Source organism: Gopherus evgoodei, chromosome 6, assembly GCF_007399415.2.
Source record: "Gopherus evgoodei ecotype Sinaloan lineage chromosome 6, rGopEvg1_v1.p, whole genome shotgun sequence".
Lineage (NCBI taxonomy): Eukaryota > Metazoa > Chordata > Testudines > Testudinidae > Gopherus > Gopherus evgoodei.
This window is the reverse complement of record NC_044327.1, coordinates 48,683,715-48,707,591: the sequence shown is the minus strand read 5'-3', so window position 1 is coordinate 48,707,591 and position 23,877 is coordinate 48,683,715. Positions and strand designations below refer to the sequence as shown.

The following is a 23,877-nucleotide window of genomic DNA, read 5'->3' as shown; positions in this document are numbered from 1 at the left end:
AGCTTACTGTGAGCTTTCAAAAGTTTGATCACTGCATCATTTCATTGACCTTTTAGGAGGTCTTGTGTGGAGAAAAAAGCAGAATAATTTTTAAAATGTTTTAAAAGCTGATGAAAAACTACAGAACTATACTAAGATGGCAATTTCAAGACGTTTTGTATCTAGTATAATATGTGCATTAATTATTAGTTTTCATTTGGTGCATGTGGATTTCTTTAAAATTATTTCTACAAAACAGATGCAAGCAAAATGTTTTCTTTCTTTCCCTCCCCACAAGCTTCTACGCAGATTTTGGACCTCTCAATCTGGCAATGGTTTACAGATATTGTTGCAAGCTAAATAAGAAATTAAAGGTAAAAACTGTTTTGTACCAAATAGATATAAAATATTGGAATTAGCCCATTTGTAAAAATAGCAAGGTGAAAAAATGTGCCTTGTTTGAGAAATATCTTCAGATTGATGTGTGGATTTCCACTCAGATTTGTGTTTTGGATCTGTACACTAAACTGTATACAGTATATATTTGTGTTCTCAGATTAGGCCAGATTATATTTTCAGGCGCGTGTGTGGAATGGAGGGAAGAGACAGAGTGATTCAGGATGTAAGAGGAAAACTATTTGCCTTTAGGATATAGTAGTTCTACAGTAATTATTGTGAAAGTGCAACTTCTAAGTATTAGTGCTGTTAGAAAGAACTAGAAGAACTTCTAGTGGGCAAAGGTCTCTTTCAGTAGAAGGCCCCCTCCTCTGGAATTCAGTCTCCTTGGAAATCTGCCAAGGTCTAGTGAGTTTCAGAGCTCAATGAGAGACACATTGATTTGATATGGCTTCTGTTTGATTTGTTTTAATTTGATTTTTTTTATTTTTTGGTCTTCACAACATTTCTGTAGGGAGCCACATTTTCTTTTTAAAAATATGTTTAGGGCCCACTCCTGCAGTTGAGGTAACTTGCTGTCTCTGAGGAGGCGCTCTGTACCATTCAGAATTGGGCTCTTGGTAGATGTTATGTTTTATAGTATCTCTATGAATCAAAATAATAAAGCCTTACATTTTCTATATCAATGCAAGTTATCCAATGCAAGTTTGTCAACCTCTAACAGATGTTGGAGTACAAAATGTGTTAGGAAAATAAAAATCTTACTAAAATTCATATGCTCTTAGCTTGTTCAAGAGCCCATTAGTCAGATCTTGAAACCCTGCATTGAACTGTGAAAACTGGAAGTATGCAATACAATATTTCTTTAACAGAAAATCTCAGCATTTTGTGAATGTTCCTTGCTGTCTAGCTCTGATGTCAAGCTGTCTGCTTCAGATTCATTGTGCCATATACACTACTATGTGTAGATTCGGTTAGCTATGACAATTTGCTCCGATTTTGCTTGAAAATTATTCCACGGAAGTTTCCATATTGTGATTTATTTTTAAATGGTTGGTTTGTGAGAGCAATATACTTGCATGCTAGATGTTTTAAAGGGACGTTCAGTGCAGAACTCATTCTACACTGATCATAATGGTATCTGAGTGACTCATTTCACTTTTAAGCATTGTGGGCTGATAAGAGAAATTGTTCATTAGTAGTGCACGTTTAAAAACATATTGCAATCACTTCATTAGTAAGCTTGTAATTTTCTATTGAAAATCCAGTTTTGTCTCCCCCAAACAAGGTGTATCATGGAGTTGGATGGTGGTTTAGCAAAATTTGTGGTGATTCAAACACAAGTGGTTTCTGATTTAGGACTTTAAAAATATGGATAGTAATTCATATTTTGAAAATTATTCTGAGGTTTCTGATCAAGCTATATCACAGAAATAGCTTGCAGTAAAAATGTAGACTGTTTCGGAAATTTTACCCAATCTTGCCCAGGACCCTTGGCTAAGACAAATCCTGAGCCTATCTCCCGTTTGAAAATGGGACTGGAGTGCTTATGAACATTTTATCTCTCGTGTACAGGACTATGATTGGTAAGTGAAAAATGCTGGAGTAATTTCATATAGATATTTTGAAACCTCATATGTGTCCTAGTAGAGGTTTAAAAACATTGCTAAAGATCTGATACTCTATAGAACCCTTTTTTGCAGTGCATTGCTTCAAAATATGAACTTGTAATGGGAGTTATTGTGTTATGGCTAGTTTTTCTAACTTTATGGGGGAAATTCGAGAATTTCTACCTCACCTGTTGTCATTGCTGGTGTTGCCTCTTGCCTGCCCATATTCTCCAGTAACATCCACCCAGAGCTGCTGTTTCAGGTTTTTTTCTAGCAGTGTACATTTTTTTCCTCCATTCACTTTCAGGGGTGGGTAGAGGTTGCAGTATAATCTTAAACTCCTAAAATTTCCTTCAGATACCCATTCTAGACTTCATAGCATTTACTAGCAGTGCTACCAGTAGAAACTGCCAGCATTCTCTATCAGTATGTGAGCCAATACAGTTATCCTTTTCTATGCCCCCAGTGTCCGTAAACTTTCCTTGGAGTGAGAGTTCTGCTAAAGGGGAGGGAGGAATGTCTTCTCCAGCCAGGAAGTTTAAGAAATACTGGGAACGTGTTTGTGTAGATGGGAAAAGAGAGGAGCAGTGCCTGCTTCTGAGTCATGGACAATAGCAGCAGAAGGCCTGTCTCAGAAGGTCTGATAGACTTAAATTTTGCCAAAATACTCAGATTCCATTGAATTGAAGAATCCAGTCTACATTATTCAACTTCTGTTATACTTACTGATTGTAATAGAGCACATACTTGTAACTTCCTAATAAGATTCACAGTATTGCCAGCTCTACAAGCTCTAAAACCATGAGACAGACAAAAATATTCATGTGACTAGTTTAAAATAAAACAAGATTTTTTTTTTTTTAAACTTGCATTGGATTTATGTTTTGTTCTCAGATATTTGAAATAGTGGATGGAATTGCCCCTATCAGGTGGGAATTCCTGATGTGTAATAAATACAAATTGGGAGACCTCCTTTTCTTTTTGGCTGATAGGTGGGGCTGATCCCATCCCAAAGTATTGTCCTAGGATCCCTGCAACTCCTGCTGTTCTGCCCTGTATCATGCTGTGCATTCTTTGGACTCCCCCTTCCCTTTAGGATTGCTAATGCCAAGTGTTCAAAAATCATAAGTTAGCCCCCTACTCTCCCAAATCATGAGCTTTTAATGAGTAAATTTGGGGTGGTTTGTTCTTGTTTCCTGGCTTGAGCCTTTAAGGTTCATGTTTCTAGGTGATGGAGAAAACCTTGAAAACTTTTTTTTAAATGAAAGCTAAGCGTCTAATGTAATTTTTAGACTCAAGGAGCTTTAAGAGAACCGCCTGATATATCCCGAGACTTGCAATTAAAATAGTGTGAGTTAGCAACTCTGAGATATTGCCCCTGCCCAGTTTCCTTTCCTTCCTTCTGTCCCCATGTATTGCCCACACACAATTTCCCTCTATATAGGATTTTGAAAGTGAGAGAAAGAAAGGAGGAGTGCAACTGGGCTAAAGCCTACTCCCAGCAGGCTGGAGAGAAGGGGATGGGGGGAGACACACTCCTTGGACCCTTTCTTCCCTTGCCCATTGCTTGCCTTTGCTTTGCTAACCGTTGATGGGTAGGAGCTACCTGTTGTCCCGATCCAGCTCTCCTTTTCTTTGCCTGTCCTCATGGACTGCTCTGCACAAACAGCAAAAGCAGAGAGGAGTAAAGATTCTGAAGAAGGCAGCAATTAGAGCAGCAGCCTCTGCTGGTGGCAGCTGGGGACTTCAGCCTGTTGCCTGCAGCTCAGGCTCTCGACAGCTGTCTCTGTTGGATGCAGCCAGAATTTTTGCATGAGCTTCATTCAGCTCAAGTAGAAATTGTGAGCTGCCAGGAACTTGTGAGAAGGCAGTATTAATGCTGAAAAATGATGGGACTAATGAGAATGAACTAGCAGCACTGGATACAAATACCACATTAGATGAGAGGAGGAGATTGGGCAAGTATGCAGGACAGAAGTTAAGGTTGGTTGTGGAAATATAAGTTTGAATTTTTGGAGTTTTTGAAAAATATTTACTTGTGTATGTCTGTTTTAAAATAATTACAACTTTCTAATGTTTCAGTATCACATATTTAATATCAGTGTTGTGATATTTAAAATAACTGAAGAAAATGCCACCAAAAAGAACACAGGAGCTTTTTCCTTCGTCATAATATTACTACTTTTCATAATGGAAAAATTATTAGGGCTGTTGATTAATTGCAGTTAACTCATGCAATTAACTCAAAAAATTAATCATGATTAAAAAATTAATCACAGTTTCAATCACACTGTTAAACAATAGAATACTAATTGAAATTTATTAAATATTTCTAGATGTTTTCTACATTTTCAAATATATTGATTTCAATTACAACACGGAACACAGTGTACAGAGCTCATTTATATTATTATTTTTTACAAATATTTGCACTGTAAGAATGATAAACAAGAGAAATAGTATTTGTCAGTTCGCCTCATACAAGTACCATAATGCAGTCTCTTTATCATGAAAGTGCAACTTAGAAATGTAGATTTTTTTTGTTACATAACTGTACTCAAAAACAAAACAATGTAAAACTTTAAAGTGTACATGTCCACTCAGTGCTGCTACTTGTTCAAACAATCGCCAAGACAAACAAGTTTGTTTACATTTACGGGAGATAATGCTGCCTGCTTCTTATTTACAATATCACATGAAAGTGAGAACAGGTAGTCGCATGGCACTTTTCTAGCTGCAATTGCAAAGTATTTACGTGCCAGATATGCTAAACATTTATATGCCCCTTCATGCTTTGGCCACCATTCCAGAGGACTGCTTCCATGCTGATGATGCTCATTTAAAAAAAAATGCATTAATTAAATTTTGTGACTGAACTCCTTGGGGGAGAATTGTGTGTCTCCTGCTTTACCCACGTTCTGCCATATATTTCATGTTATAGCAGTCTCGGATGATGACCCAGCACATGTTTGTTTTAAGAACACTTTCACTACAGATTTGACAAAACGCAGAGAAGGTATTAATGTGAGATTTCTAAAGATAGCTACAGCACTCGACCCAAGGTTTAAAAATCTGAAGTACCTTCCAAAATCTGAGAGGGATGAGGTGTGGAGCATGCTTTCAGAAGTCTTAAAAGAGCAGTACTCAGATGTGGAAACTACAGAACCTGAACCACCACAAAAGAAAATCAACCATTTGCTGGTGGCATCTGACTCAGATGATGAACATGAACTTGTGTCAATCTACTCTGCTTTGGATCGTTATCGAGCAAAACTCTGTTTAGCATGGACGTGTGTCCTCTGGAATGGTGGTTGAAGCATGAAGGGACATATGAATCTTTAGCACATCTGGCATGTAAATATCTTGTGGCACTGGCTACAACAGTGGCATGTGAACGAACGCCTGTTCTCGCTTTAAGGTGACACTGTAAACAAGAAGAGGGCAGCATTATCTCCTGCAAATGTAAACAAATTTGTTTGTCTGAGACTGGCTGAACGAGAAGTAGGACTGAGTGGACTTGTAGGCTCTAAAGTTTTACTTTGTTTTATTTTTGAATGCAGTTTTTTTTGTACATAATTTTACATTTGTAAGTTCAACTTTCATGATTGCATTACAGTACGTGTATGAGGTGAATTGAAAAATACTATTTCTTTTGTTTTTACAGCACAAATATTTGTAATAAAAATAAATATAAACTGAGCACGCTACACTTTGGTCAGTGTTGTAATTGAAATCAATAGATTTGAAAATGTAGAAAACATCATCTAAAATATTTAAATAAATGATATTTTATTCTGGTTTAACAATGCGATTAATTGCTTGACTGCCCTAAAAATTACATTTGAAATTTGTAAAAAAATTCACTCTGCCACTCTTATTTAGAATGGCATAACATGGTCCAGTGTAACTAGATTTTCAACAGATTTGATGCTTTGTCATCAACCAGTACACTAAAACCCTGATCCTGCCTGGATGCTGAGCACTTCTCAGGATTGAAAATGGAATAACACACTTGATCATATCTTAACCAGAAAGGCATTTTAACCGTTGGAATTAATTTTGGAAACCATATTTCCAGTGAGGCCAATTTCTGTGTGTAGTTGGCTGTTCTGCTGCAGTGATTTCAAACTTACTTTTATCAGGCTATGCAAATTTAAGTTCGAAGTGCCAAATTATAACACTGTTGTTCATTTCTTGATGCAGTCATTTACACTGATAAGGAAGAAAATAATTCATTATACTGGCTTTGATCAGAAAAAACAAGCAAATGCTGCATTCCTCATAGGCTCTTACGCAGTAAGTATTTAACCTTTTACTATAAATTGAATTGCTAAGTTTGGTTTTTTATCATATCCCATATGCAGTCCTTAAAATACGAAGAATGATACTTTTTTCCCCCTTATTTTAAAAAGTGGTGCTGGAGAGGGCTAAGAGTTTGACTTCCTGGTGTTGCTCTTGACAACTTTCTTTACTATAGAGATTACCCAAACTTCCCCCCCACCCCAGCAAAGTGATTGATGTGACAGGAAAGGCCCCTAAGAGTTTTTTATTCCTCTGCTGCACAAAAATCTTCTGGGTGAGTGTTTCTAAAATCCCTCACCTGATATAGGTGCACAAATCCTATACATTCTTTCAAAGTTGCTTAGGTGCTTTTGGAAAATGCACTTTCTGTCTTTTATTCCCAATATTTAATTTTTTAAAAGAAAATTGGCTAATTCTTGATACCTTATCATATTTCATCCTTTTTGTAAAGGCCAAATACCATCAAATGTTTTATTTCTGAGTTTAGATGTTGGGAAATGTATCTTCTCCAGCCTATCCCTTTCCTGACCCAAGCCAGGAATGGAACTTAGAGGAAGGAAGAAAAAGCTTTATGTGGTTCGCTCAGAACGGATATAATATCCAAAGGTATAGAGGGGGTTTTGGATAGAGTGCCTGAAGATGCACTGGGTCAGGTGCTTGGCCACGAAGGGAAAAACCTCATAACTGGTTGCGTTCATATTACTCAATCTCTGAAAGACTAAGTTTGAGGCAGGAACCTCAAAAACGTGTAGCGAAGGTCTAAAATGCAGAATGTTTGAAATATAAAGATGCAACAGACTGTAGATTGTTAAGATTCTGGTATTTGACTTGTGTTGTAGCTTGACTGCACTTTACTTTTTCATTTCTCTTTGAGCATTGACTAAAAGTAAAGAATGAGGTGAAGGACCTGTTCTCTTCATCTTACTGGTGACTTGAGAGGGGATTTAGAGTCCATACAACCCTGGCTTGGTCTACACTACGCGTTTAAACCGATTTTAGCAGCGTTAAACCGATTTAACGCTGTATCCATCCACACTATGAGGCCCTTTATATCGATATAAAGGGCTCTTTAAATCGGTTTCTGTACTCCTCCCTGGCGAGAGGAGTAGCGCTAAAATCGGTATTACCATATCGGATTAGGGTTAGTGTGGCCGCAAATTGACAGTATTGGCCTCCGGGTGGTATCCCACAGTGCACCACTGTGACCGCTCTGGACAGCAATCTGAACTCGGATGCAGTGGCCAGGTAAACAGGAAAAGCCCTACGAACTTTTGATTTTCATTTCCTGTTTGCCCAGCGTGGAGCTCTGATCAGCATGGGTGGCAATGCAGTCCCAAATCCAAAAAGAGCTCCAGCATGGACCGTACGGGAGATACTTGATCTGATCACTTTATGGGGAAACAAATCTGTTCTATCAAAGCTCCGTTACAGAAGATGAAATGCCAAAGCTTTTGAAAAAAAAAATCTACAGGCTACACAGTGCTGCGTGACAAGTGTAACGGGAAGCCAGAGACTCAAATGGACGCTCATGGAGGGAGGGAGGGGGTACTGAGGACTCCAGCTATCCCACAGTCCCCAGCAGTCTCCGAAAAGTATTTGCATTCTTGGCTGAGCTCCCAGTGCCTGTAGGTTCAAACACATTGTCCAGCGTGGTTCAGGGAATAGCTCATCAATTTATTCCCCCCTCCCCACGTGAAAGAAAAGGGAAAGAAATCGTTTCTTGACCTCTTTCAATGTCACCCTATGTCTACTGAATGCTGCTGGTAGATGCGATGCTACAGCAGTGAAGAGCAGTATCCACTCCTCTCCCCTGCCTGGTGGCAGACGGTGTAGTAGTACTGGTAGCCGTCCTTATTATCACCCCGTGAGTGCTCCTGGCTTGCTTCAGGTGAGGCTAGCCGGGGGTGCCTGGGTGAAAATAGGAGTGATTCTCGGTCATTCCCAATAGATGGTACAGAACGGCTGGTAACCGTCCTCATCATAGCAACTGGGGGCTGAGCTCCATCAGCCCCCTCCCTTTCCTGTGTAAAGAAAAGATTCTGTACTGCCTGGACTATCATAGCAGCAGCATGCTGGGCTCCTCTCCCCCGCACTGCTTAATGTCCTTCCTGGACTGTCATAGCACCGGGAGTCTGCCTCCCCCTCATTTTATCTCACTAACAAGTCACTGTGTCTTATTCCTGTATTCTTTATAACTTCATGACACAAATGGGGGGGACACTGCCACGGTAGCCCAGGAAGGTTGGGGGAGGAGGGAAGCAACGGGTGGTGTTGTTGCAGAGGCACCCCCTGTGAATGGCATGTAGCTCATCATTTCTGCGGGATCTGACACGGAGCAGCTGTGCTGTATGATACACTGGTTCTCTAGTACACTTGCCCCATATTCTAGGCAGGACTGACTCTATTTTTAGAAACCATAAAGGAGGGATTGACTCGGGGAGTCATTCCCAGTTTTGCCTTTGCGCCCCCGGCGGATGTCAGCCGGGGCACCCATGATAGCAGCAGACAGCACAGAAGAACAGATAACCGTCATCTCATTGCCAATTTACACTGGCAGCAGACGGTACAGAACGACTGATAACCGTCTCTGCTATCATGCAAAAGCAAATGAATGCTGCTGTGTAGCGCTGGAGTATCGCCTCTGTCCGCGGCATCCAATACACAAAGGTGACTGTAAAAAAAAAAAAGCTGAACGGGCTCCATGGTTGCCGTGCTATGGCGTCTGCCAGGGCAATCCAGGGAAAAGGGCGCAAAATTATTGTCTGCCGTTGCTTTCCCGGAGGAAGGAATGACTGACGACATTTACCCAGAACCACCCACGACAATGATTTTTGCCCCATCAGCCACTTGGCTCTTAACCCAGAATTCTAAGGGGCGGGGGAGACTGCGGGAACTATGGGATAGCTACGGAATAACTACTCACAGTGCAACGCTCCGGAAATCGACGCTAGCCTCGGACCATGGACGCACACTGCCAAATTAATGTGCTTAGTGTGGCCGCGTGCACTCGACTTTATACAATCTGTTTTATAAAACCGGTTTATGTAAAATCGGAATAATCCCGTAGTGTAGACGTACCCCCCTGGGTCGTTCCCCTTTAAGAGCTCTGGAGGGCTATAAAGCTCCTGCATTTCTGAGTGTTTCCCTGCTGCTGGTTTATGTTAGGAATAGGTCTGTTTCCAGCTTCCCAGGGTCTTCCTGTTGCCTGTTCTGCTTTGCTTATAAATGAAGCTTTTGACATTATAAATGTGAGAGGTTTTTTTGTTTTTTTTTCAACTAACACCTCCAAGAGTTTAGAAATGTTACATTATCATTGCAGCATTCTGAAATTGACTGGAAACATGCAACATATCTTGCTTCAGCTTAATTGTTTGGTGTTGAGATACTAAAGCAACTGATCGGTCACAGTTTTTAAGCAAGAAAAAAACCCAGTCCTTAGAAGTAATTTGATTACTCAGTAGGCCAAAAGGTAAATGTGGACTGCTTTTATTATAGAATGTTTCTTTTATTTTTGGTCTTGTGTGTAGTACCATGGCATCAGCATAGCCATTGTCATCCTATGCAGCACCCAAAATGCAGAAATAATAGTAATCAGTGGCAAAGTAATCCGTGATTTCAGTAACTTGTAAACTACCTTTTTTAAATTAACTTTTAACGATCCCGCTTCTGATCATTCATTCAATTTTCTTGCCAGGACACCATACACCGGAGCACACAGTTGGAGGAGACTATTTGTATAAACCTTCATAAATACATAGGGCCATATTTTCTCCTCTCAGTTGGATGCTGGTGGGTAGGGCACTGATTACTCCTGATGGAATTCTGCACCAAAAAGTTAAAAATTATGCACACCGTATTTTAAAATTCTAAATATTTTATTTGTCAGAATAGTACAATATAATCATACCAGTTCAATTATTTTGATAATTTATTTCAAAATACCTGCTAACAAGTATGTCTGTAACAATATGGACAACAAAAAAAGATTCAGGAAATGATTTTTGACAAATAGATTACTTAGTAGGCGTATTAATATATAACTTTGAGTAATAATTCATTTAAACTACAATACAGAAACATATTTCCTGCATCCCTCAGAAACAGTAGAAAGGCTTGGGGTAATCAGAGATAACAGAGGAGCTGAGCAAGAGGGAACTAATTGCTGGGAAGGAACCTGGGAGTGAACCTGGAGGGTTATTAGGTGTGGGTGGGAGAAGTATGGAACAGGATTTTGGGGGTGGGAGGGATTGTTTGAGAGTTGGGGAGCCTCCCCCGTGCAGACTCTGGCTGACCCCTAGTGTCTCCCATTCAGTCAGGCACATCTCCCCCGTCCTCATGGATCCCTGCATCCTCATTCAGCCACCTTCATCCCCACTCCCATTCAGCACCCACCCCACTTTGTCCCTGCCACTAGCCCTTCTAAGCCCCAGTCTGTGACCTCCCAGTATCCACATGTCCCCCTCCATATCCCATGCCTTCTCACCAGGGGCGGCTCTAGGTATTTTGCCGCCCCAAGCACGACAGGTAGGCTGCCTTCGGTGGCTTGCCTGCGGGACGCCCCTGGCCTCGTGGATTCAGCGGCACGCCTGCGGGAGGTCCGCAGAAGCCACAGGACCAGTGGACCCTCTTCAGGCATGCTGCCGAAGGCAACCTGCCTGCCGCCCTTGCGGCAACTGGCAGATCACCCCTGGGGGCTTGCCGCCCCAAGCACGTGCTTGGCGTGCTGGTGCCTGGAGCTGCCCTGCTTCTCACCTGGCCCTGCAGACAGGGTGCTGGGAGGAACCCGGCCTCTCCTCCCTATTGGCTGCTGACTGTTATTGCCAGTGTGCTGGCTGCCCTCTGTTCTGTTGCCATTGCAGCCCCTGGTGGGTGAAAGGCATAACTGCAGTGCCTCTGAGGCAGAATGTATTTTCTTCAGAGAAAAATGGGCGGGGGGGCTGAATTTGGTGCATGTGCAGTGGCGTGGAATTCCTCTAGGAGTAACGGATAAAGAGAATACTACCTCTGGGGATATCTCCTTACTAACCCCATAGAAGATCTTCCATGGAGCGCTAGTTTTGTGGACTGAGAGGGTTATGTGAAGATCATCCACACCTGTCAGAACTGTACCCCCAAAGGCAGACCTGCCATTAAACTACCCAGACATTTGTATGAGGAGTCCTCCTCAAGTCTTTCCATTGTCTATATTGGGAACTGAATCATGCTTTAAGAGAAAATGGCTTAAAAACTGCTCCAGTATATATGATACATGTATATTCAGAGAGAGTTACTTAATTTGTAAAATATTCTGTGCTACTTTTATCTCATTAGAGAAATATATGTATTTAAGCATGTATTGTTTGAATTAAACTTAAATGGATTTAAGCAACAAGGCCTCAGTGCTTAGAGGCAAGAACTTACATTATTCTAGTAGTCAAGAGTATATTCAGTTATAGGGTAAAATTCGCTAAAGCTCAGTACAGGGAAGTGTGAATGGAATGAATGCAAAATTTAAGTTTGTGTATATATATATTTTTAAGATTTCCAGTCATTGGCCTATCAGTAATGCTTTTCACTGTTATGTTAAAGATCTGGGTTTAGTTTCTTGCTTCCTGGGCTGTCAAGATTGTGAGTCCTTCATGACATTTTGACTTTTTTGTCAAGTGAGTCATATTAGATGCCTGAAGAGATCTCATTTCTGTAACCCGCTTCTGTTCCAGTTCTGGAAATGTATTAGCCACACTGCAGATTGGGGAAGTGAGGAGTTTGGGTGGAAGCAGACGAAATTAGATAGGGGAGGAAGTCATCAGAGATGCAACAGTGAAATGTATAGTGCTGTGTTTTTACTCTATGGGATGTAGAAGAATACAACCAAAATGTGTTAAATTGTTACACCAATTTGCTTTTAAATAAGTCTGTTCTAAAATACAGAAATTAAAAAGGATTTTTTTTCTTCATGAGAAAGATCAAGTTTCTTATAATTTCACACTTCTTGCCAGTTCAGAAGAATAGAGTTGAATGAACTGAAGAAGAGCTCTCTCCAGCTCAAAGATTGTCTCTTCTGCCAACATGAGTTGGTCCAGTAAAAAATATTGCCTCACCCATCTTATCTCTATCAAATAGAATAGTCATACACTCAGTTACATTGCCAAAATATGCAGCAAGATGGGTTTGTTGTTGGGTCACTGAGCCCTCGTAACTAGGATTTTAAAACTGTTGTAGCTCTTAATTTGGAGGATTATGGGGAACATTTTTGGGCCCATTTTAAGACTTACTTTTTAGAGGAATGATCACACTTGAATGTGTTAATTTTAAGTAATCTCTTTTAAAGATGAACCATATCTCCGTGTGATAAACAATTTTTATTTAGCGCATCTACAAAGATTTTCCAGTTTTAGGGAACTGACATTGAATTTTTGCTCTTTTTTAACACTTAAAAAGCTGTATAAAACTTGAGGTGGCACCCCAAGTTTATAATGCAATAAATGTAAAATAATTAGTACTCCTCAGAGCATTTCTGTCTAGGAACAATCAATAGTAAGCATTCAAGTGATACATCAGTACTATTAACTTCAAAGCCTCTTGCTTTGAAACCTGTTTGTCCTTAAAGTTGCAATGATCAATAATTTGTTGCATCCTGTAATCCTTGTAACTGCCACTTAAGCAAATCAAGGCATACCATAGCAACATTTGTCACTGACTTACTAAACTAATTATGAAAGTCCTAGTTAACCGTTGTGAGGCTGACACACAAAGATTTGGTTTATGAGCAAAGGTTGTTCCAATTCTTTTCTTCATCGTTATGTTTTTTTAATGTTTTAACCCCCATCCCTTCTCATTTAACAACTTTTTTTTTCCCTCTAGTTTCCGAATGGGCCATCCAGCCTAAACACTCCTTTTTATATCTATTGCTTTCTTCCAGGTGTGCCTCCTGTGCCAGCCAGGCCTAACTCAAGCAGCCGGAGCTCTTCAATGTAACACGATCTCAAAGATAAAAAGCAAAGTTTTTGTTTTTAAACTAACTCCTTTAAGATCCTAAATCTATAACAAAATGTAAGCGTATTTCTATCACTACATTTACTCTGTTAGTGATTTGGAATCTTGATCCTTTTCATTTCTGATCCTCCCCTGTACTTTCGGTAATGTCGCAGTCTGTTAAATTGTCATTGAAGTGGTCAGAATGTACCAGCAGGGATACAAGCTTCTGACCAAATGAGATTGGGGTGTACCCAACATGATCAACAGCACAGAATATGTATCTTACTGAAACCCAAAGGCTGAGTGCTAAAAGTATTTGGTTTAATTATTTAACAACAAAACCAGCTTTGTGTCATCCTTAAGGCAGAACTGTCTTTATCTGGAAGCAATGTACATTATTTAGGCATTACTGTTCTACCAAACAGAGATTCTTTGAGATGATCTATAATGTTTCTGTAATGGCTTCTTTTGATCCTCACCAGGACTTAGGTGTGGGTGGAGAAAGCCTCCTTCTTCCATCTTTATTGTGTCTGTACTCAGATAAACCAAATTTAACCTCCTGGGTTCCAGCCCCACCTCCCTATTTCCGACCTCCCTTTGCTGCATTAACTTAGTAACAGTGTTTCTTTTCTCAGGCTTGGCACTAGTTATGTACTTGGAGGGCAACCCTCCATGGGTAACGCCCCAAGAGCTGCTGTAATTCAGGTCACCTTCTCCAGGACTCATCTCTGTACTTTGTCTATTTTCTCATCTTCTTTCTTCAGGGTAAGCAGTGTTTTTCACCCATTCTGATCCATAGTGCTATTCTGTTTTGAAAATGCCACACCTAGGAAAAACAGTATTTTGGAGAGAAGGAGGGAGCTGTAGAAGCAATAACCCTTCTGTTTGTGATACCCGGTGCTCAGCTTCTCTTCTAGTATTTGCATAGTGATTAATCTTTGGCTAAGGCTATATGGGTGTATGTGGAAAGGAGTTGGCAGCAGTGTATTTTTGGAGAGAGGAAATATAAGACTCCATTGCTTATCCTTCATTTAAGCAAAACCTGCCTTGAGTCTTGTCTTTAAGAATTTGCCCTTTACAACATTTCCCTACTCTGACTTATTTTAAAACATTATATAAAAACTGTTCCAATAACTTGCATTCACAGTAGCAGTTTAATTTCATCTCTCTCTACCAGTTTTTCCAGTAGCCTTGAAGTTTATTCCCTCTTAAACTTACCTGATTGCCCCTTTTTCTTTGGTAGAAGTAAGGTTGCGCAGGATATGCTTGTACTTAAGACAGTGCTCCCTTCTATGGTGTCCTCACTAGACTCTGCAGCTAATGGCTTTCTTGGGCTATCTTCCCTCCTCACTTGCAAGACTTTTTAAGGTTCTTCCTTTTTTATGATTAGCAGTGAGTTTTTCAGAGATGGTAAGGTCTCTCTATTTGTGAGCCTGTTTTGATCCACTTTAATTTAAAAAAACAACAACAAAACATTTGTCTTTCGTTGGCCACCTATATGTTTCATGACAACACAACAAATATAACTCTGACCTGTAGGTTAAATTGATGTATCTTTATCTTGATTCTGCTATCTAAATATTTTCTTGTAAGATACGATTAGGTGGGAAATATCAGTTAATCTATCAGATGTTGAGAATCTTTTTTGTAAAGTATTTATATATTCTTGAGAAATCGTAATCATCCATGTAATAGAACTGTTCAATATTAATTTATGGTAAAATGTATACATCTGTGTGGACTTGCATTTGAGGCTGTATAGATACTGTAGTATAAAAAAGTATTGTGTGCTATATAGATACTATAGATTCTATGTTTGTTCAGAAGGGAATTGTAATGTGTTTATTTGCAGTTTACAGCTGTTAGAATTATTATTTTGGGTAAGTGTTAAAGCAGTTGTGTCATGATGACACAATAAATCTTACACTTCCCACAAGCGCATTTCATTATTTTCTTGGTTTTAAGTGCTTGAGTTTTGTAAGTGGTGTGATTAATTTGTTATCTTCAGTAGATTTTAAAATTTAAGGATTTTTTTTGTTGGGGGGAGAGAGTGGAGGTGGAGTTTGAATGTTCAGAGTGCTTTATGAGCACTGTTTCATTTCAAATGCTATAAAAGTCATGTATGACTAGAATACAGAGTTGGTTTGTTGCAATTGTAACTGTTTTAAATTAGATTTAAATAGACTAATCTTCCATAAAAGGGAAAGTAGCAGTGTAAAATAACTTGTATGGTGACACTACAGAATGAGGTAAAATTCTTCTTTGATAACCCTGTGTACTAAAGTTTAGGATGCCTCCTTCAGATGGAACTTCCTTTCCCTTGCTGCTGTTAACTGTTTGTCCCATCTCTTTTAATAGTCATATCACTAATCCCATGAAACGTGTATTTAATAATTGAACGGTGGTTTGAACAATTTCTTAGTGATAATCTACAATTTTAACAGGTTCTAGTAAAAGAACAATTCTTTCCTTCATCCTATGGTGTATATATTGCTACACATAAAGGTCACTTCCTAAATTTTCTTACAGAGCTCATTCTTCTCGACAAGAGAGCGGATAGCCTAGTCTGCATATCTTTACTCTGTTGTGTAATCCAGCTGATGTCAGTAGGATTATGTACAAGGGTAAGGGTTTGCACGAGCTGTTTGTAGGCATCTGCAGAAAAGTACACTTATTTGGAAAAAAAATCTTCTGTTCTCAGCCTTTAGCAAACTTGCACCCCATATGCCATAACTAGAAACAGATGCCATAATTATAAAGGTAGTTAGCTAGGGTGATGATATGCTCCCATTGTTAATTAGAAGCATATTCTTTATGTATTCTGAGATGAGGATTTTTTTTATGTATATAAAGCCAACAGGGGAATTTAGGTTATCTAGAACTGTAGTAGTGTTTTATTTACATTGATCCATTGATGAAACTGCAATGGATTATTATGGTTGACTGAAAAATGTCTGTTGCGTGTTAATAAATTAATTGACTGTTACTTACCATATTAAAAAAAAACAAAACACAAAACCTTTAAAAACTATTTTTGTTTAACAGTAACCCCTAGTCTTTTGGAGTGAAACTTTTTTTTTCCGTGCATGCACACTCACATTTAAAATAAATCTATATGTATTGTACAGATATCGTATTAAAGGTGTTAAATATTTGAGCAACTAGCTAACATGTGAATGAAAGACTGTTTCCTGGAAAATGAATAGATTGATAATGAACAGTTGTCAGAAAAGTTGGACATGTGCAATTTTTGTAGATTTGTTTCCCATTTCACTTTTGGTATGATCTTGTATTTTACCAGCAAGATGTATTTGGATATATCACTTGATGTAAGCACAGCTCGATTATTGCAGCCTGTTCTCTTCTAATACTATCTTTTATTTGTTGCATTTGTGAAATTATACATTTCACAAAAAGGTGTGTGCAAAGTGGAGGGGGGGCTTGCATCTGAAATACTAGAAAATACCCAGGGGGGTTACTAGAAAAAGCTTACGTTATGTATCCTAATAAACTGTTGTATCAAGCAGGTAAGGTGCTATCAAGCTTCAACAGGACTTTATTTTTACAGTGGAAACCTCTTTACCAAGCTGCTGCTGCACACACTGTAATTCTCACTCAACCTCCTCAACTCCTCCCCCCTCCTTCCTATTTCCTGTCCTTTCAGACTCCTAAGAGCCAGTGCTCCCAGTTCTAATAATTACAAGCACATCTAAACACCACATAAACCAATCTCAACTTCAGTGTCTTTATCCCTGAAAGGCAAACAGTCTTCTTTTTTTTTTGTTTTTTTGTTTTTTTTGTTTTTGTTTTTGTTTTTGTTTTTGTTTTTTTTTTGCCTAAGACCTAGTTCCCTGCCTCCTAAATTTGCAAAACATGTTAGGAACTCTGTTTTCATCCTACCCTATTCACCACTCCAACACTTTAATCCTTTTTTAAATTTTGTACTCTGAAATCTCAGATGTACTTCTAATCTTAGAATATGTCTCTTACGGCAGGTCTACACTACTGGGTTAAGTCGACGTAAGTTACGTGAATAACATAGCTGGAGTCGATGTAGTTTAGATTGACATTGCGGTGTCTATGCCGTGCTGGGTTGATGAGAGAAACTCTCCCACCGACTTACCTTGTGCTTCTCATTCCGGTGGAGTACCAGAGTCGACAGGAAAGCAATCTGTAATTGATTTAGTGGGTCTTCACTAGAAGCGTCGATCCATGGGAAGTGTAGACATGCCCTTAGTTACCTCTTCTCCCCTTATAGTCACACTTCTCTAGCTCCTTCACCTCTTCCTTGAAGCAAGTACATGTCTTCTGTCTCCTAAAGAAATCTTCTCTCAGCTCCCACTTCCCCTTTACCTTCAAACTCCTGAAGCAAGTGGTCTTTTCCCATTCACTAATTCTCTTTTTTCCAGTTCTTTCTTCAGTCCCCTGCATTCTGCTTACCCACTTCACTTCAGTGAACCTGCTCTCATTAAACTCTCAAATGACCTCTTCTTGATCAAGTTTCATGGTCACTTGCTAAAGTTCTTAAATTTCTCAGCCATCTTCAGATCTGTTGATCAATCTCCTCCATAATTTCTGCACCCTGGTTTCTGCAAATCCCATGTTTCTTTATATCCTGTCCTCAAACTCTTCTTCAGTGTTTCCTTTGGGATGCAGCTTCACCCCCTCCCCCTGTCTCCCCAGGGCCCGCTGGGAGGAGGGGACAAGTGGGGCAATTTGCCCCGGGCCCCACAGGGCCCCCCACGAGAATACAGTATGCTATAGTATTGCAACTTTTTTTATGGAAGGGGCCCCCAAAATTGCTTAGCCCTAGGCCCCCTGCATCCTCTGGGTGGCCCTGCGTCTCCCCTCCCATCCCACCCCCCCTTGTTGTCAGCATACTTCGGTCTTCTCCTCTGCTTCCTCTGCCCTGTGCTTACTCCCATAGATTCAATCAACCGCTCTGTGCCAGTGATTCACAAACCTATATTGCTACTTGCACCTTTCATCCTCTGGTTTAGTCTTGCATGTTTGCTTATGTGGCCAAGACTTTCTCTTGAATGTTCCCTTGCCATCTTAAATTCAGTGTGTCAGACTTGTTTTTCTTCCCTAAACCCTTCTTCTTCCTCTTGCTTTGTCACTGTTTAGAGACCATCCTACCTGTACTCCAAGCTCACTATAAGTTCAGCATCATCTTTGTCTATAGTCTTCCTTCCCCCCATCTAGTCATCATCAAATCTCATTGCTGCTTGTTCGACAGTATTTCTGTAATCTGACCATTAGTTAAAATCTGCACTGGCAAGGCACCAGTCTGTACCTCTCTTCACTGTAACTACTATAACCTCCTCCAATGTGCAACTATAGAGAGTTTTTTTTTTTACATGTATAGAATCTTTTCATAGCCTTCCATCTATGGTGTAAAGCAGAGGTAATTGTTTTTTGTGAAGGTCCAGATTTCTTGGTCAAGGTGTAGTCAATGTCCAGACTCCAGATAAAAAAAATAAGAATAAAAAATGATAATAAGTAAACAAAAATTTGAGGGTCCATTCAAAAACATCTGGCAGTCTGGCTTTGGTACATGGTCCACTATTGACTACCCTGGTGTAAAGGCTGAGCCTCTCTTCATGTCCTCTAAAGCACCCCATAACATCACACCTACTCACCATCTCCTGTATCCAAGTTCTATGCAAGCCACTTTTTACTGATAGGACCATGGAACTCCTTCATCAGCACTTGTCTTTGCAACTTCTTATGTGTCATCTCTTATCTAGAACAGTAGTTTCCAACCTTAGTACGCACAAGATCACTTTTTTTTATTTAAGTGCAACCCAGGATCTACCCTGCCCCTTCCCTGAGGTCCCATCCCTCCGTCACTTGCTCTCCCCCATTCCCCCTCACTTTCACCAGGCTGGGGTTAGGGTTCGGGAGGGAGTGCAGGCTCAGAGCTGGGGCTGAGGGGTTTGGAGTGTGTGGGGAGGGGGCTCTGGGCTGAGCCTGGGGCAGGGGTTGGGGTGCAGGACGGGGTGTGGGCTCTGGGAGGGAGTTTGGGTGCAAGAGGAGGCTCCAGGCCAAGGCAGAGTATTGGGGTACAGGAGGGGGTATGGGATGCTGGGTCTGGGAGGGGGTTCAGAGCTGGGGTATGTGGTTGGGGTGTGGAAGGGGGTTCAGGGTGCATGAGGAGGTATGGGTTGTGGGCTCCGATGGGCAACACTTACCTTGGGAAGCTTCCGGTCGCTGGTACAGCTGGGCTAAGGCAGGTTCCCTGCCTGCCCTGGCCCAATTCCGTTCCTGGAAGCAGCCAGCATGCCCCTGCAGCCCCTGGTGGGGGGCACTTGGCTTTGCGTGCGGCTCCTGCCTGCAAGCATGGACCCCACGGCTCCCATTGGCTACAGTTCCCCGTTCCGAGCCAATGGGAGCGGCACGGGCGGTGCTTGCAAGCAGGAGCATCGTGTGTGGAGACCTGTGACTGCGGGGGTGTGCTGGCCGCTTCTGGAAGCGGTGTGTGACCAGGGCAGGCAGGGAGCCTGCCTTAGCCCTTCTGCGCTGCCAGATTTTAGCAACCGGAGATCACAATTGACTGGTAGAGGCTCCCGGATCGACCAGTCGATCGCAATCTATGATCTAGAACATTCTCCCTCCTGAAGTTCATCAGGATCATTCCCTGTCTGCACAAGTTCTGAAAAACTCAACTATTCGGTGAAGCTTCCTTCTACAGTGACTTTTGCTCCATGCCGATTCATACTTTAGGTCTTGTCTACCCTGGAAGATGACATCCTGTTACTGTGTACGTGTGTGCAAATATTAGACATGTCAGACATAAGTGTAGTTAAGGACTGCTGTGCTGAAAGTCATATTCACTGACATAACTTTAAAAACAATTGTCCTTGTCTGTATGTTGAGCGTTAAGATTGTGTGTGTGTGTTTTAAAATCATTTTTATAACCATTTTACTGGTCAGATCAGGTCTCCATTTAAAACTTTTGCCAGAATAACAATGTTGTTTAAAGGTGTGATTTTTGTTATTTATTTGTTTTTAAATAACACTTCTGTACTGGCAAAAAAGTACTTTTGACAGTATAGTTTATTTCATTTGGGCAAATGTACTCTTTTGCCAGTATAAGCTGCAGCTACGCAAGGAGGATAGATGGAATAAGATGCATTTCTACCTTTTTTAGTGTAGACTAGGCACTAGTGTAGACCCTTACTGTTTGCTTGCACCTCTAGTTGCTATCCCTGTTCTGTGAGGAAGAGAATCTTGTTTTCCTAGTACAGTCGATGGATTGTGGAGTGCTGTGTGCAGCTATTGGCGCTATGTTAAAGGTTGAGAATAACCTGCATTGTAGTACTGCTGGATGTTTCTTGTCTGTTTTATCAAAACAAGCTTGACTATTCTTGGAATACAACCTATACATCCAAGCTATGTAATTTATAATTATAGTGTTAAACTACATCGTCCTGGGATTGCTAATTGGATGGACATCTGAGGAACAGTACTTGAACAATATTTTGTACTTAATTTTAGTCTCTTTGTCCCTGGATGTTTGAGTAAAAGAAGGAGGGATTCAGAGTATTTAAATGACCAAAAGTAAGCTAAAATTTAAAAAATAGTTTTATTTTTGTTTCATTCTGATACCAGCAATGTTAAATATTTTCCTGTTTGTTCTCCTTGCCAGAGGAAAAACAATAAAAGTCAACACTTCATTGTATGTTGTTTTATGTTATGTCATTTTATGTTATGTTATTTTTGGAAATGTTTACAGCTTTATTACCAACATGGTTCCCCTCACCCATGATTTTGTTAAACTTCAGATTTGGCTTTACAGCTGTGTAACTGTAATTACAAGGCAATGCCAACTTTTAAAAAAAGAAAAGAAAATATGCTTAGAAAGTCTCAAATGGTGAGGGAAAGTTAAGTCAATACTTTTTTACTTTATTTCTGTCCAAAAACAAACTAAAAATACTGTTGGCAAGAAATTTTGGGAAAAGTGGCTGTTAGTACAAGAAATGCGAATTGTTTGTCTAATTTGAATGCTGTTAAAGTATTTAGTTCAATGTTTGTTTTTTAATTTCCGCTATTGACAAAGAGACTTAGCAAGTAATTTAAAATGTTAAAACATGATCTCAGCAATTTAAACATTTCAGATTTATAGTTCAGTAAAGTACAGTGTTCTTATATAAAGTTGGCTTCTTTTATATTTAATAACATACTGGTTCTAATGAGAGATGGCAAATGTCCGTCAGAAGGGTTACTGTAAATTCTCTGGCCCCATCTTACAGTTGGAAACTGACCCATTGCTGACAACTCCTGTCAACAATAGGTGCCTTTTAACCAGTGCTGAAAATGGTGTAATAGGGCAGAATTGTTTTCAGCACAGTCTCAGAAAGGATGACTGATGGAAAAACCAATTTATGGTACTGGTTCAAGAGAAACCATTGCTAACAGTGGCTGGCAGCGAGGGATCGATCTGATGCAGATAGCTTTTTAGATATAATCTGTAATAAACTGGGGTTTTGTGAAGCTGGCATCCTTTTCTGATTTCTTTTAACAATAAAATATTTTCAGTAATTAATACAAGATATATTTTGCCCTCATTATGTTCTTGAGGTTTCTTACTTTCTATTGCATTTTAGGCTGCTATACTCATCTTTTTTTTTTTGGTGGCATCTGGATTTAATTAATGGACACTGCTTTAACCTAGTGTGTGTTCAGGTTGTGCAGTGAAGGCGCTGCAAAATTTGGAATACTGTGATCTCCTGCAGCTCCAACGTTAGAAGGATCAGCATTCCCCCTTATTACTGTATAGCAGCTTTGCAGATGGGCTGCTTTATTGCTTTGCTGATGCCCTAGAGGTTTTATGTTCTCTTACATTTCTTTTAAATTTTAATCACTTTAAAGTTTATACAAAATTGTCCATGAGAATATGTTACAGAGAATTATAGCAAAAAATTGTATATTTAGTACAATAGTGTCACAAAAGCACTTTCGCTGGGATCTGAAACTCAACACCAATCCTGATGTTTATACAGTGGATGCTGTGATTCATATTCTTACATTAATAATGGCCAGTATGTTATATAATATATGCTTTGCTTCTGTCTGCCACATTAAGAGGGGAGAGATATCTCAGTGGTTTGAGTATTGGCCTGCTAAACCCAGGGGTGTGAGTTCAGTCCTTGAGGGGGCCATTTAGGGATCTGGGGCAAAAATCAGTACTTGTTCCTGCTAGTGAAGGCAGGGGGCTGGACTCCATGACCTTTCATGGTCCCTTCCAGTTCTAGGAGATAGGTATAGGTATATCTCCATATTTTATAATTGTTTGCTTATATTCTTGTATTCTTGATGCTGTCCTTAAAAGGAAAAAGACATTATCAAGCATATGGTATTTTTATGGCATTTAGTTTAATATTTTACAGTAAACACTGAAAGTTAATAGGTAGCTTCAAGTTATCATTAAAAATTATTTTCTTTCCTTCTTCCAAAAATAGATAATATACTTAAAAGAATCACCCGAAGATGTGTACAGGCTCTTATTGGCAGGAAACGCATCTTATCTTCCTTTCAGGTAAATATAAAAATGTTAGAATTCTGTGTGTCATTATCTCTGAACGGTGTTCAGAGGCACCAAGTTTGCATCGCTTGCCTATAGCTGCTGCACATCTCAACATATTTGACAGTCTCTGATGAAAACAAGGTCAGATAGTGGAGTGACAGGGATATTGCAGGTCAGTACTGAGGTGTGCTGGCAAACCTACAGTATATGAAGAAGCTTACATAACTATTTACTTTCATTAGCTTTTTTCCCCCTTTTGAATTCACACTAAAGAGAGAGATTGGAACAGTTAACGATAATGAATTCTAAATTAATACCATTAGTCACCCAGTCTGGATTCTCTTAACCACATACTAAAATATCTATTTATATAAATACTTTGTGGTGACTGCAATATTTTTGACGTCTTTTCTGTCACTTGCTGAACAAACTCCCCTAAAATAAATGCTTTATTATGTAGTACTTTTTTGTGTAAAATGAAATTTTTACCAATGAGGAAACATCTAAAAATAAATAAAAAGGTTGCTTCATGGTTGCTTCACCTCTGAAGGGATATAATTTTAGGTATTCCAGACTACAGATTTCTTGTTGCCACCCTGTTTTTATCCAGTAGATAAACAAAGTTGATAGGTCCTGACCATGAACAATTTTGTAGAGTTCGCCTAAGAACTAAAACAGTAAGGCTTTCAAAAGTTAGATAAAACTATCCAGCAATCAAACAGGCTTTTATAAAATGCAGGAAGTTAAAGGGAGAACCAAAACGTTCCAGTTTACTATCTAGACATGTAGATCTATAATGTAATCTGTTCACTCCTGACTCTAAAAGCAAGTGAGCGTTTTTTATCAGAGCAACTCTCTCATGTCTTTCTCCCTTTCATGGGAGCATCAAGATTTTCTATAATACTTTGGTTTTCTGACATGCTCCCTTTCCCTTATCAATAGTAATAGGCCTTTGGGAGCTGTTTTTGCCTATTTTCAGCATTCCAATAAATGACAGTAATAGGACTCTTCTTGAGGAATTGCTCTCTACCAAACTCTTCTCTCTCTCCTCTCCACTCTTTTTTACTGTGGTTTTTACCCTCCCAGCAGATCATGCATTCGTTT

The 23,877-nt window shown here is 39.7% G+C and overlaps 1 protein-coding gene across 9 annotated transcripts in view; it reads left to right on the top strand.

The window, feature by feature from the left end:
* CDC14B (cell division cycle 14B) overlaps positions 1-23,877 on the top strand; it is a 76,336-nt gene that overhangs the window by 16,531 nt on the left and 35,928 nt on the right. For all 9 annotated transcript variants that reach the window (XM_030566408.1, XM_030566414.1, XM_030566409.1 and 6 more), the window contains 3 exons: positions 278-353; positions 6,189-6,281; positions 22,709-22,785. In XM_030566408.1, the coding sequence (XP_030422268.1) occupies positions 278-353; positions 6,189-6,281; positions 22,709-22,785 (246 nt within the window). The remainder of the gene's footprint in view (positions 1-277; positions 354-6,188; positions 6,282-22,708; positions 22,786-23,877) is intronic.